The sequence below is a fragment of the Atta cephalotes genome (assembly GCF_000143395.1).
Source record: "Atta cephalotes unplaced genomic scaffold scaffold00003, whole genome shotgun sequence".
Taxonomy (NCBI): Eukaryota; Metazoa; Arthropoda; class Insecta; order Hymenoptera; family Formicidae; genus Atta; species Atta cephalotes.
Genome location: NW_012130067.1, coordinates 4,912,806 through 4,927,467, shown reverse-complemented (window position 1 = coordinate 4,927,467; position 14,662 = coordinate 4,912,806). Strand labels below are relative to the sequence as shown.

At 37.0% G+C, this 14,662-nt stretch overlaps 1 protein-coding gene across 1 annotated transcript in view; it reads left to right on the top strand.

The window, feature by feature from the left end:
• LOC105625758 overlaps positions 1-14,662 on the top strand; it is a 38,705-nt gene that overhangs the window by 18,526 nt on the left and 5,517 nt on the right. Inside the window, exons 4-5 of the mRNA XM_012207078.1 lie at positions 5,721-6,646; positions 7,066-8,659. Coding sequence (XP_012062468.1) covers positions 5,721-6,646; positions 7,066-8,659 — 2,520 coding nt within the window. The remainder of the gene's footprint in view (positions 1-5,720; positions 6,647-7,065; positions 8,660-14,662) is intronic.

Genomic DNA, 14,662 nt, shown 5'->3' with positions numbered 1-14,662 from the left:
GTTCGGTTGGTTTGTTAGTTAAGTTACTTCGTTACGTTACGTTTCGTTTACGTTACGTTACTTACTACTTCGTCGTCGTACTAACGTACTACTACTCTACTACTCTCTCTCTCTCTCTCTCTCTCTCTCTCTCTCTCTCTCTCTCTCTCTCTCGACACGGCTGACACATTTTGCACGAGATACTTTGGCCAATCTCGTGATCGTAACCGTGGATCCTGGCGCGACGGAGCCAATAACCGAGATTGGCTTTCGTTTTGTCGCTGCTCGGCTTGGCCCGTAATCTTTAGCTGCTTCGTAAGATGCCCCGAAGATCCTCCTGAACGTTGACTAGCGATATCGTCCGAGGTTGGGCAATTGCGTCGCCATCTTATATCTTTCTACTTCTTCTTCTTTCTTTCTCTTCCGTCTGAAAGACGATACAATCCCACGATTCACATATCCCGCAGACACACTATCACCACCTCGGTCACGTTACGGGGACAATATCTAATAAAATGCCGAGCGAAGTGGTTCCGAGCTTACGTTACAGTCTTTCTTATATAGAAATTTCCCCAGAATTTTATCCTACCTCTAACCGTCAATCGTAGAAGAAATGAAAGATTGTATAAACAGGCGATCACTGCGGTCAAGATGAAGTTATGTGTTCCGGATTATCATATAATTGAGAATCTAATCCCAGATAAAATACTGTTGCAATAGCTAGAGCTTTGTGTTAACAACATGCTGAGATGGATATAGTATTTGCTAAAATGATCTCTTCTCGAAGTATAATATATTATATAATTATTGTGATTTGCACAAATATAATTATATGATACGTAGCTTCAAATAATAATTATATGTAACTTTAAATGGTAAACTCCAAATTTTAATTAATATTTATATTATTATTAATTAAATTTTAGAATTTATATTATAATTTAAATTTATATTATTTAATGTAATTTTTTTATTAAGTGATATAATATTATTTTTATTTTTATGCCTAGATGATTTGGCAGATATTAAAATGAGCTGTATAACATTACGAGGTTTATAAACGATTTTTAATAGCGAGCTATTATGGATTACATTCCATGGCCTTGACTGTTCCTAATGAAAAATTGATTTCAATATCGTTATCTGCTGACCTTAATCGAGGCAGACACTCTCTTGCGCTAGTTTTTTTTTGCCTTCTCATCTAGTTCGCACGTAGATCCCATGCATTGTAAATCCAAAATAGATCGTCTCGAATGTTCATCTTCGTTATCTACACACTCATGTAAACAGGATGCATGCGACAGTGTTTCGTGTTATCTGTAGTGATTGCTAGGCGAGGGTTGTCGCTCACCGGCCGTAATAGATTCATTAGGGTAGGCATTGCCTACCCCCGATATATCGTCGCCCCTAACTCTGCATACATGTACCCTCTTTCATTTTCTGTCACTCGATCACTCATTCGCATGTAGTATCCGTTACTGACTCATCTACATGTCCCGTTATATACAATAATTAGCCATTTATTCATGAATCCGTCAACGGATTTTTCACTGTCAGCTCCATTTTACATAGACTTATTTTTGCTTATTTAATTATAAACTTATTTACTCTAAACTTATTTAATTATATATTATATAAAATATATATCATAATGTATAATATATAATCTGCAATAAAATCTCAACAATTATTTAGGAAAAGCATCTGACACGTAATCATATCACTATAAATAGTATATTTACTTAGGTATGCCAGTTGTAGATAGATATTTGAACTCACTATCGAATATTTTATTCATCAATTAAAAAAATTCATTTACGTCACATAAGAGCGGCCAATATTTTTCGGCCAATATATGTAATTTAGTCCAATTTAATCGAACTGCTCGATCATCAACCTTCTAGTTCGCTTTTCTCTCTTCCATACAGTCGATCCTTGACAGATATTTCACAAATTAGATTATTGATTGTTAATCAATATCACTGCAATTTGGCGACACGCCAGCATGCTTTTGTATATATGTATGTTTGCGTGTATATTTAACGGAAGGTCATATTGTCCATTGCAATATTTCTCGTTTGCAAACGAATAATAACGACGCGAGAGGGTGATGCAATTGGTATGTAGAGCAGCCTTGAAATGTAATTTTTGTGTGTCCTCCATACCATAATAAAAAGTAAAAAAAAATTACGAGTAGTCACTTTATATTTCAATTTTTTAAGACAAAGAGGTTTCAGTTTTATTTTTTATTTTTTCAACCGTAAATTGCTTCAAATATTATACTAATAAACATAAATAACGTTTTTTTGCTTTATTGCAATATTTTTTTGTTTTATTGCAATATTTTAATATGTTTACTTTTCCGAGACTTAATTCTACATCTTGCTTGAGTTTGCACGAAGGAAACAGATGCAAATACATATTCATGTTTTCTTCGATCTCACTTCCACAGGAATTTTCTTTATCTTGTTTTTTGTTTCTCGAGGATTGAGTTCCCCTATCTCTCAGCACGTTTCTCTGATATAATTTTATCGTGATATTACATCACCAACTGCGCAAAACAATATTGCGTTTTCCTCGTTAGCATTCCGCTCTGATGTTGCAACATCCAGTATTGTATTTTTATCATTAATTCTGCGGATTGGTGTTCTGTCTAATCTTGCGCACACCGCATCTTTTTGAATATTTAAAAGTTTAACGGTGAAAAGTTTTGCCGAACAAAGTTGGTAGAAAAGTAGCTTCAGGTGAAAAGAAAAGGTAATGGATCCACGTTCCCGTTTTTCATCCTCGCGAAGGGGATGGGTCATCAGTCGCCTTCCTGCCCCTTTGTGAAAGTTTGAATACGTAGACAACGTCTGGTTTCGTAGGGACCATTTCTTCTGCAGCTTCTCGTATTCGGGGCTTCTTCACCGTTTGTCACCCGCTGCCAAGAATGTGCCGCGAGTTCGAAGGAGAAGATAAAATGGAATCGCACGCGGTTCGTCCCCATTTTATGGCGACAGGCGGATAGTGCGATAATTTGTCGGAATCATTGTCCAGAAATTAATTCCCCATTTCGTGCTTTACGAATCCCCCAGTCGCGCCATTCCTTTGTATTTGACCATGGAAAATGAAGTTTAAACCCTCTCGTGATAGTGAAATACGCAGGAAATTGGGGATATCCTGCCGCGTTATGAATCCCATAGTGATTTTACCTGACCAATACCATGGCATAATAATATAAAGTAAATCTATATTCTATTATACTCGTCGGTATTTCTGAATTTATTTATAAATTTAGTGTGATATTTATTTAACTAACTCTACATAATTTTCTATATTAAATTTAATAAACTTGAAATTATTAAAATATATTTAATCGTGTGTACATCTGACAATTACAAAAGATGTATTGTATTATAGTCGCATGCTAACTAATATCTTTAATATCTCAACTATAACAATGTCCGAATCATCCTAATTTACACAGAACGAATATTTTAGACTCCAAACTTTTTTTGCCGTATTTTCCATAAATTTAATGGATTTTAATTGATTCTTTAAAATGAGAACATGCTAAACTATACAGAATATAAATCTATAAATGAAGAAAAGTTTTTGATAATAGTATCAAAAGTTACAACGTAGCAAGAGTTTCTGAAAAAAGTGTAAAAAAGTTTTATTCAAAAAATCATATCTTTAATCTGAAAATACAATCAAAAAATGAAAATAAATATCGTTACAGAAATAGGAAATTAATTTAAAAAAAAGATATGTCATAATAGTTAGTTACAAAAATTATAATTATTTCAATGAGTGAAATTGGAGTATTTTAAAACATGCTTGAAAAGGAAAATAATGTTATAAATATTATATTATGACACAAATAATGTTTATTAACATAAATATTATGTTTACAAATTATGATTAATTATGATTAATTAATATAAAAAGAAATGTAAAAGTTTTATTGATAGTCAGCGCAAATACCGTAACGCGAGTTTCTGTTTCCATCTTTTAGGATAATAAAAATTAATATAGAATATTAATGATATTATCTGAAAAAATTGAGTTAGCGAAGCTTTTATTAAATAAACAGCGGATATTAATAAACTGAGCATAGTAAACGGTAAGATAAATGTTCAAAGCCATTCCGTAATCCACATCGTTAAATAACTATATTGTACATTGTACAATGTACATTGTACAATGTGCATTTGACGCGCGCGCGATATGATTACTCACATTGTGTGCGGAGATCGATCAAAAACAAATTACTTGGCGACAAAGAGACGTACAAAGACCGTCTATTGCACTCTAAGCGATCGATATCCGCATCCTGATGCTGCGAGCCTTTGTGTCTGGTGCAGCAGTACTGGCTGGACGATGCGATGGACTAGAGCGGCTTCCGATAATAATTTTTTTTCTCGTTTGGCAAGTTCGTCCGTATATCCGTATATCGTGACGATCCCTGTCAAAAGCAGCAACCAACATGGTTTATGACGCATCTCGTTCTTGCCATCTTCATAAGAAAGGAGGGAACGAGGAAGGATTTCGATGGAACCCTCTCTGGTCGAGCATAATGTGCCCATTATCTTCAGTCCTTTCGTCTATTCCGCATATGTACCTTGCTTATATAATGTACCGGGTGTCCGCGTAATTTTGTGTCTCCTCCATCTGCTCGGTTTTGCTTTCCCTTTCTCTCGTTGCTACCGCGAATGGTCGTGACACGATCGTAAGGTCTAAAGAAGCATTAGATGATACTCGAACGGGTCGACGAATACAAAGAAGCTGAAAGGGGTGGTTGAACAAGATATGGGGTGGAGGATAGGACGTCAGGCAAGGAAGCCAGAGACCATTACGGTAATATCCTATGGACGGAGGAAGTGATTTTTAAGGAGATAAGGCTGCCATTTCAAGGCAATTTTGCTTTCCCCGTAAGCTTCGTTCTCTTTCTTCGGCGGACCAACTCCCCCGTACTTCCTTTACAGGACGATTATGAAAATTTCGCGCCGTTTTTTAGGGTTCTCGAAAGTGAGCTTTATATGGCTAGAACATCACTTTACGCATAAATCTTCTGAATCTTTGCATTCATGATCAATGAGCTCTTTGTCATTTCTGTCTCGATATTTAAAAGTTAGACGAGTCAAAATTATCTTTTCATAAATAGCATTATTAAATTATACAAGAATTATACAAGTTATGTTTGTAACTTGTTATTACTAACGGTTTCATTAATCCTAATCCATGTCCTAATCAGTATTCGCATTCCTTTAAATTAATATTATTTAAAATTAATGTAATTAAACAATTTTTTTTATTTTGAAAGACAAAGTACGAGGAATAAGATGTATCTTATGTAAATTAAAATTATATAAGGTTGTGAAAAATATTTATTACAAACAATTTTTTATTATAACGTGCACTGAAAAAAATTTTGCTCATTTTTGATCCAATGAATGATCGTTAATCAATGTCCGACTTAATATGAATTAATTCATTGATACAATAACGGGATTCATTTATATAACTATCATTCATTTTTGCAATAAATTCTAGTAATAATTTTATAACCTAAATTCATTATGGGAATTCATTGGATCAATTTTCATCAATTCAATAAATATTTTATTGTATTTACATACAGTTTTAATTCAGTGTAGTTAAAGAAATATCCGAGTGCTAGATTAGTGAATATCGATTAAAGTTAATAAGAAGTAATAACATTTTATAATTATCGTTTTATTTTAAACAATCTACAGATCCTTCAGCATCTGGTTCGTCTTGCGAGGACGACGAAGATGGGCGAGCAGTGATCGTTAGAAAACGAAAGAATAGTGTCTATGCTTCCTCAGCCAGAGCTCCATCAGCGGACAGGGACACTTTAACTTCAACCGATGGTCTGCTTGTAGACTGCGTCGCTTTAGTACATCTCACTGATCAATCTCCGACCGAGTCTACTCAACCCGTGCGTCATCCATCGCCATATTATTACGGCGATCTTTTTAAGATACCGGAGCAACAGTCCAAATCGCAGCCAAATAAATATCGTAAGAGCGTCAGTCTCGATGTACCAGACGAGCGTTCGCGCACACCCGGTTTACCCAAAAGAAACTCGGTAGCGGGGGATGGAGGATCGTATTCATCTCAGCCACGGCATCATCAACAAGCACAACAGCAGTATCCACCGCCGCCATTATCGTCGCATTATCGCAGTCAGGATCTAGTGAGCCCCACATCGGGGAACGAGCATGGTGTTCCAGGCAGAAACGAGATCCTCTCGTCGTGCATCATCACCGAGTGGGATCATACCCTCATGCCTCCTCATAGGCTGTTGAGCCATGATCTGCCTACCACCGTTTGTACCTGCGTCGCATCGCCTGAAGAGGAGGAGGATGAGCTAGACCGACGGCAGCCGCAAGGGGCGCGGCATCAAGTGCGCAAGCTACGACGTACGCGGAGGATAGACCCGCAGCTGATACTTGTTGAGAACGAGGACGACGTGGAGGGTGAGGACGAGGGAGAAGAGGGGGACGAGGAGGACGCGGAGTCTGAGGAAGAGGACGAAGAAGGGATGGCTAGGCAACGTCACCTTTACGAAACGGCCTTCGACTGCAAGGTCAATCGTTCCGACGATGATCTTGACGATCTCGATCGAGTCACTAATCATGCGGTACTGCATTCCCAGGTATGTACGTTGATTTTATTATCAACTTTGATACTGAGTTAAATGCTCAGCTAGAGATTTTTTATTTATTTGCAAGCTATTATTTCCATTTTCTGTCTTTTTGTTCTTAAATAACATATTTCGCTGAATTTTGTTCTATTCAGTATTCAAATGAAAATTATAGAAATGCTATTATTATATTCTATTTGCATACGAAAATAACGGTTTTACTAAAGTATTAAAAAATTTAATTAGATATCGATAACAATGCTGCAAAACGTTTTAATATTCTAGCAATCCGTTTCAGCGTTCTATATTATTATTTTGATAATCCAAAAAACAAAATTATTTTTAGAGTTGTAATCTAATTTTTGATATTTAAGCAAATCCATTCTTTTTGTGTAAAAAGCAAGTTTTAAATAAAATAAAATAAAACGCAGATACGAAGTGGTAATACCGCGCCAGTGAGTAGAACGAGTTCGTCAACGGACACGTCGAAGCAACAACATCAACAGTCGCTTCCTTACGCTGGCCAATCGCAGTCAAACAAAGATAGACGTAAAGTCGTACTTCTCCGCCCAAAACCGATTCCGAGCCGCCTACAGCAGCAACAGCAACAGCAGCAGCAACAGCAGCAGCAACAACAATCGCAACAACAGTCCGACAATATATCAACTTTGTCCCAAGATATCGAGTCCCTCCAGATTAATTCGAGCGACGAGAAAACTGGATCGCCGAGATTACCAGCACGTGATTATACACCGTCACCACCGTCGACCGCACCCTTGCCTGCGAAATTTCACGGAAACCGAGATCATTTGCTGTTGAATATTCGCAGCGCGCCAAATTTACCTTCGCAGCAAGATCATCCTCGCTTGAAGGACATGAGATTACCGGTGAAATCGTTGTTGCGCGCCAAAGAATCACCGCAGAGCAGCGAGGGCAGCATTCTTGAAATCAAAAGTCGGCCAAAGACCTTTATCCAGGAGAACATTGATTCTTCGCAGGGCCGGCGATTTGATAAGGAGCTTATACTGGAGTTCAAGGACAGGCCCCGGGAGGAGAGACAACGGCCACGTAGTCTGATCCGCGAGAACAGGCCGATAAGGGAGTTCAAGGGTAGGCCTCATGAAGCAGAGAGCGATCTTGTGCGACCGCGAAGAGACGCTGGCCTTTTAGAGTTCAAGTTACGTACTTCGAGGCGTCGCATTGGTTACTCCAGCACGGAGAGCATGGCGACCAGCAGCAGTGGCGGTAGCATGGAGTCCATCAGAAGTAGCACTAGCGAGGGCAATAGATCAACTAGCAGCTCTGACAGTCGACACAGCACCAGATCACTAAGCTCCCACAGTTCCGACAGCGGCGGTACCAATTGCTACCATCATCATCAACAGCCGTCGCTACCTGGCTTTCTAAATCATCACGCCACCAAGTTGCACATCCTCTCGCCAATCTCCGACAAGTCGTCTCAAGAGCCGGCCTCGGAAACTTCCGACAACAATCGCAACAATAACTCACAGAAAGCCTCGCCTGAAGAGAACATCACCGCGGAGAATAACGTCACTTCAGGCAACACGAATACAGTCACTTCGCCTATGGACATGTCTTTTAAGAAGCGGCGAACGCCGCAGAATAAGAATCTTATTAATCTTGCTTTGCAGTCATCGTCGTCGGGCGACGCGGAGATCCAGGGTTCAGACAGCGGTATATCCATTGAATCTCGCGCTGGCATCAAGTGCAAACCTTTTGGGTTTCATTTGTTAAAGCCGCAGCTTGACAATATTAATTTCGTCGATAATGAGCCAGAACTCTCGGATCTACCTTTCGACATGCCGAAGCTACGTAGAAGACGGTTGCTAATGCAACAAGATGCCACTACATCCGGAAGTGCGACCAGTGTAGACCTAAGAGATCTACCCTTTGATATGCCAAAACTCAGGAAACGTCTCAGATGTACTCAGAGTACTGAATCCAGTGCATCTCAGGCGTCGTCCAGTCTCTCGGTACGCGATGTGGAGCCGCCTCTTTTATTTGGTAAGTTCTCTCTAGTTTACATATTTTTATATTTTATATCGTAACTCTAAAAATAGAAATTTTACTAAATGTTAATAATAAATGAATATATACATATATAATGAATATATAAATATATAATCACTATTAATATGATTACATTCTTCAAATACTTTTTTCTGTGTTTTATTTTTTATGTATTTTAAACTATACATATAAATGCGATGAGTATTGTTTTTTTTTAAATAATCAAGTATTTTTTAAAGATAATTAACGTAAAGGGAAAACCATGAGAGTATTTGAATTTATCTTTCTTTTTAATCGAGCGTCTAGCCATTAAATCAATAAAAACCGTACTTTCGACACCTCGAGGTAAACTAAGTACTCATCAGGGCAGAGGGGTTACCGTAATTTGATGCTGATCGTTATGAACCTTCCAGACAACAGCTAACATCGTTAAGCTTCACTTAGTTGCTCCCAACGGTTGGATATTCACTATAAACACACACGCCTCTTTGTCAACCATGTATTAATGACTATCCTTTAATGCATCCTTGAATACATATTTTAATATATTATTTAATATATTATTTTTTAATTATAATATATCATTTCTTCTAGTTTATTATTCTTTCAAGGAAATGAATTATTAGAGACACGAAATGATTATTAGAAATTGTAGCAAAACTATTTAAAATTATGGTGAAACTCTATAGTTTCTAATAATTTTGCCACAAATATTAATAAATTTCGCATCTCGAATATTCGTATTAATTTACTACACAGCATTAATAGTTGAATAAATATTGATAATTGGTAATATAATTTGTCAAATGTATGTCAAAGTATTAAGTAATTTATCCATGTAGGTTATTTGAATATTAAACCCTCATTTATTATTATATAATGAAATTATATTATAGGTAAACATGTTATAGATAAACATTGTATGGCATTTGTATGTATAATGACTCATAGCTATAATTCGGCAACGAGCAATAATTACGGATCGATGTTCGGCAACTGCAATTTATCAAGTGCTATAGAAGTAACCGCCAGCGTGTAATTTAGATCACATTAATAGTACGAATCATAGGACATCAATAATTTATCGCTAGCGAGTGAATTTGGCCCAATGCAAGTGCACTACGAAACGTTCGGAATTAGTCGGGTGATTAAGCCACCACCGTCGCTGCCATCATACCGGGCACCCTCTCCTGTTAACCCCCCGAAGCTGTATCGTCCAACCTGATGGGACTTTGAACGCACATCGTCTACCCTCCGAGTTCCCAAATTGCGAAAGCTCTAATGCGAGAGCCACGCAGCGCTCTCTCGCGCTGCATACCGCCTACGGCCGAGGGAGCCGCAACCTGCGGTGACGTCGATCTGCGGGGGACGATGGTAAATGCTAGTACACGAGGGGTAGGCTTGAGCAGGCTTGGGTTTACGTGCGCTGATGTATAGACCTACCGGGATGAGGTGGGTGAGAAAAGGAACGTGGGCGACGAGAACAGAGTGAGCAACTATTTTTATCGTCGGTCGAATGCCAATAAAGGCACGGAATGCCCGGTAAATCCGTTTTGCCTGGAAGTTTTACGGGTCTTTGGGAACTGTTTTTTTTCTCGCCTGGAAGAACATGTGGACGACGACGATCGTACAACGAGTGATTCCTCACGCCGTGAAATACGTCGACGCGGATTTATTTAATCAATTACGGCCTTCGCTCGGGGCTCTAAAGTACGCCACTCGCTTTTGCGTCGTTGCCTGGGTGATTTAAAGCGCAGACGATTATCACTTGCAGGTTTCGTCGAGCAAGGGACAAATTACGCAATTGTGGAACGAATTAATATTCCTTTTTCATTGTTATGCAATATATCGTAAAAAGGTTAATAATTTTAAAAAATTATTAACAATCTCTCTAAAGGAACGTAAATTTCTCTTCATCCTTTAAATAAGTCTACAGAAGATAAACTATATAAATTTAAATTTGTTATTAAACACAATAATTTACGCATGAATAACATTGATTAGGCTTTCTTTATTTAGTTTTTAATTTTTAAAAAAGTATTATAATTAATATATAATTTAATAAAATAAATTAATTAAATCTTTTATAGAATCAAGAACTTTATTCTGCAACTCTTAATGACTATAACGATATCGTTAATGTTCCCGAGAAAAAAATTTTATGTAGGTATATGGACATATTTTATATAATTATATATAATTATGTATAAAATATTCCCATAATTATATATAATTATATGTAATTGTATATAATTTTATATAATTATATATATATATAATTTATAATTATATAATTTATATATATAATTTATATAATTATATATGAAACATTTTTTCTCGGCTTTTGCACAACTTTTTTACCATGTACAAATTATAATATTTGCGCAACGTAACGATATCGTTAAGACTACAGAATAGAGGCCTAAATTTGTTTATTGCACATTTGACAAGTATGTGCAATTCGGCAGAATTTGTTTGTCAATAAAGTATGATGTCACAAAGTGTAACGTAGAACACACTCGATTTTGCTGATAAAAACCCAATCATGTCATTCAGTTGTAATCGCTCTTTTGAGCAACTATCTCGTCGAAAATATGAATAAATAGCCGTCGTCTGCACGAAGTTTAATCAATGTGCGGGTAAATACATGAATGCGACGCACTAGAGTTTGTTTGTTGAGCCAGTCCTTTCTGTTTGCCAGATAACGAAAGTGCAGTTGTCACATTGCATTCTCGCGAAACTACATACAAATTATTTCGACTACGGTTGGTCGAACATTTCACTGTGACGGCTTTTTATCGCTAAATATACAAGAGATATAAAAAAGCTCCAGCTTCTTCAAACAGCTATGCGCGAGCGCGTTTTAATAGCAACGAAAATTATGTACTCGTTTATGCAGCGATTATATAATGTTATGCTCATATATGTCTCCAGAGATTTTACAAAATTTTATGATTACGGAGTCACGCAAATAAATTCAAATTAAAACGCTATTTAGTTACAACCAATGTAGAACCAAATTTAATAAAATACTTGTCACTTCGTAATCGATGCGTTCTCCTCACACATAATATTCCGCATCTCGATTTGGCAGCCGGCTGGCGAGCAAATCGGAACCCGTGATATTTTTCCCGGTTGATGGATGTCGGATTCGTAAATTAGCTTTTGAAGAGGGACCAGGGAAGAAGGGAGATATGAAGGAACGAGATGTCGAATGCGTTAGCACGTAATCAAGACCAGATTTTTCCAAAGATATACGCTTTTTATGCGTTTCGTTGTCGACAATTACTTCTTTGGAAGTGGGAGGCTCAGCAGGGTGGGTGATCGATCGGTTTCTTTGCCTTCGACTATCGCACGTGGCTAGCGTATCATTTTATTGGTTTGTCAGTGCGAATAGGTCGTCGATCACGATAAGCCATCTTGATCGATGAGGCGATTCAGTTATTACCATCTACATTTTTCCAATATAAATATTTTGACTATTAATAACGTTAATTTTGTTAATATAGTTATATTTTTATTGACTGTTTAATTAACAATATTTTTTGTTTTTTATTACATTAAATCGATTTGAATTAAAAAATTATTCCTTCTCGATAATATTTCAATCCATCATTTCAAGTCTGTCTCATATCAAGTCAAGGCGTCTTAAGTCTGTTTTTATCAATTAATTTTAATTTAATCTCGCTCCAACTACTTTTTTTTCTCAAAAACTCTTAAAATTCTTAAGCTAAAAAAAAATAAAGATTAAATTGAACCGAGATTAAAGTTAATCTCATGATGGAAACGGGAATTTATCTACTTTTTTAAAAACGATGGGTGACAGGTCAGCGACAAAAGAGAACAGGTGATTTTTCCTTCAGCGTATCATTTTTACATTTCAGTAGCATTGATGGACGGCCAAGTTGGAAGGAAAACAGTGTATTGTGCTTTAGATAAAAGCCATCAGCTTGTGCAGGTCCACAATGCACTATAGAGACAGGAGTGGAGGGTAGAGTACACATCCCAAAGCCACTGCTTCGTTCTGCTTTGCATACTCTTCCCGTACACAACGTGGGTTCATGTGCTTATATATTGAGTATCAATGTGTAGAGCACGTGTCACCAGGAAGATAGGCGCGCATTGAAAATATCGGAAATATTACGCCCTACTTGCGACAAGTTTGCACTGTCCCTTTTCCGATTATCTCTTTCAAACGTCATCATTGAAACGATCTCTTTGATAGCGGCATTATCGCACTCGGAAATAAATATAATAAAATAAATCAATGATATCTCATTGTATATCTCGCGAAAACGAGAAGTAGTTGTATTTTGCTCGTACATCACGTACTTGGTCTATAAATACATTCGACTTTTTTGCATCATCGCTTTAGGTCGTTTACGACAGCGAAAAAATTGATACTTGCAATCTCGACGAGCACATCTGTCTCGCGTGTAGGCCATTTAATGGCCGACCAGGCCGACCACGTGAACTCATAGCTAGTGGCGATCGTTAACGGTTCAAAGAAGAGGGAAGAGAGAAGCAAAAAACTGCATTGACGCGGTGATATCTGGCTCGGCTCGCTTCGTTGGGTACACCGGGGAAGGTTTGGCAAACGATAGAAGAAGCGTGCGTACACAAGACCTCTTCCGGTTGTTTACGACTGAAGTTGTTAAGTGTAACTTACATCAGAGTCTTTGTTTTTCCGCTGTGACGATCCGTATTCTCATCTACCAAGAGAGTTTCAAGCAAAAACATCTTGTTTTTGTCGTTTAAGGATAAATGCTCAAGAGAATAAAAAGAAAAAAGAAGACAAAAGAAGAAAAGATAATATCTAAAATCAAAATCGTGTATTCTTGATTTAATTCGTAAGAAACAGAATTAAGAATGTTTTCTTTTTATTTCTCTGGTTGTAATGGCATTGGTTTCAATTGAGAAAAGGTCATGAAGAATACTTATCTATGTGAATTATGGAACAGATATTGCCATGATTTTACCGTTGTTTTCGATAACTCGATGTGGCCTCGAACGTTCAGCGAAAATTATTCTGTTTACTCTGTTCCTGACGTAAAAGAATCCGAAATTCCATTATATCGTAACTATTCACAGACGCGAACCACGTAAATTAACATCACACATACAATCTAACCATTTGGCAGTTGATAGTAGCCAAACTAACTTGTGAATGTAATCAAGGATTTTATTTTAAACGTGTCGCGTTTAGGAAATTCATTTTAAATATGTCGCATTGTCAACTGCAAAAAAATTTGAATTAATGTCTCATGAATGAGCGCAATAACATGATTATTTACATAGTTCATTAGACAATAAGGACATTACGCGAATATTATATTTGTACATAATTAAATTTAATAACTAGATACAATTTTTTTCTATCACAGCGTATAACGCTTGTTACGAAGTGAAATTAAATCCACGTCGTGGCAGCCCAACGAGCTCTAATTTTCATGGTTTCCTGCGAATGCAGATTTTTAACGACCGTCTATGTACCTGACGAATTTTTACGGCTTATGAATTTTAAAAGAGCTGACAAATTGCATGCACTCTGTTTTCAAATTCTTTGCTCAGAGAGTGGATTTTGCGAACAAACACAAACAACGCTTGTTGTATGCACTAAACTTCATATGATGATGTCCTACGGCTACGGATAAACGCAATTTTACTGGTTCAAGAATCTAGTCACGTACTGTTTGCCTGATGTCACAAGTCACGACTGTTATCCATTTGGTACCGATCCAAAACGCCACCATGACGCGAATCGCCATTCGGCTGACTATACTCGGGGATTTCTACTGGCGAGTTCTGTCAGATTAGAATTAACGTGTTTTGATGATTATGCTTGGCAAAACACACGAAAACCAAGATAATTAAGTTAATCTACTTGCGTATAGATTTTACTTATTTTACAATCTTATGTTTACTTTTTAAATAAATTTTTAAGTAAGTTTCATTGCTATTTAAAAATTATATTACTAACGCTCTCTCTCTCTCTCT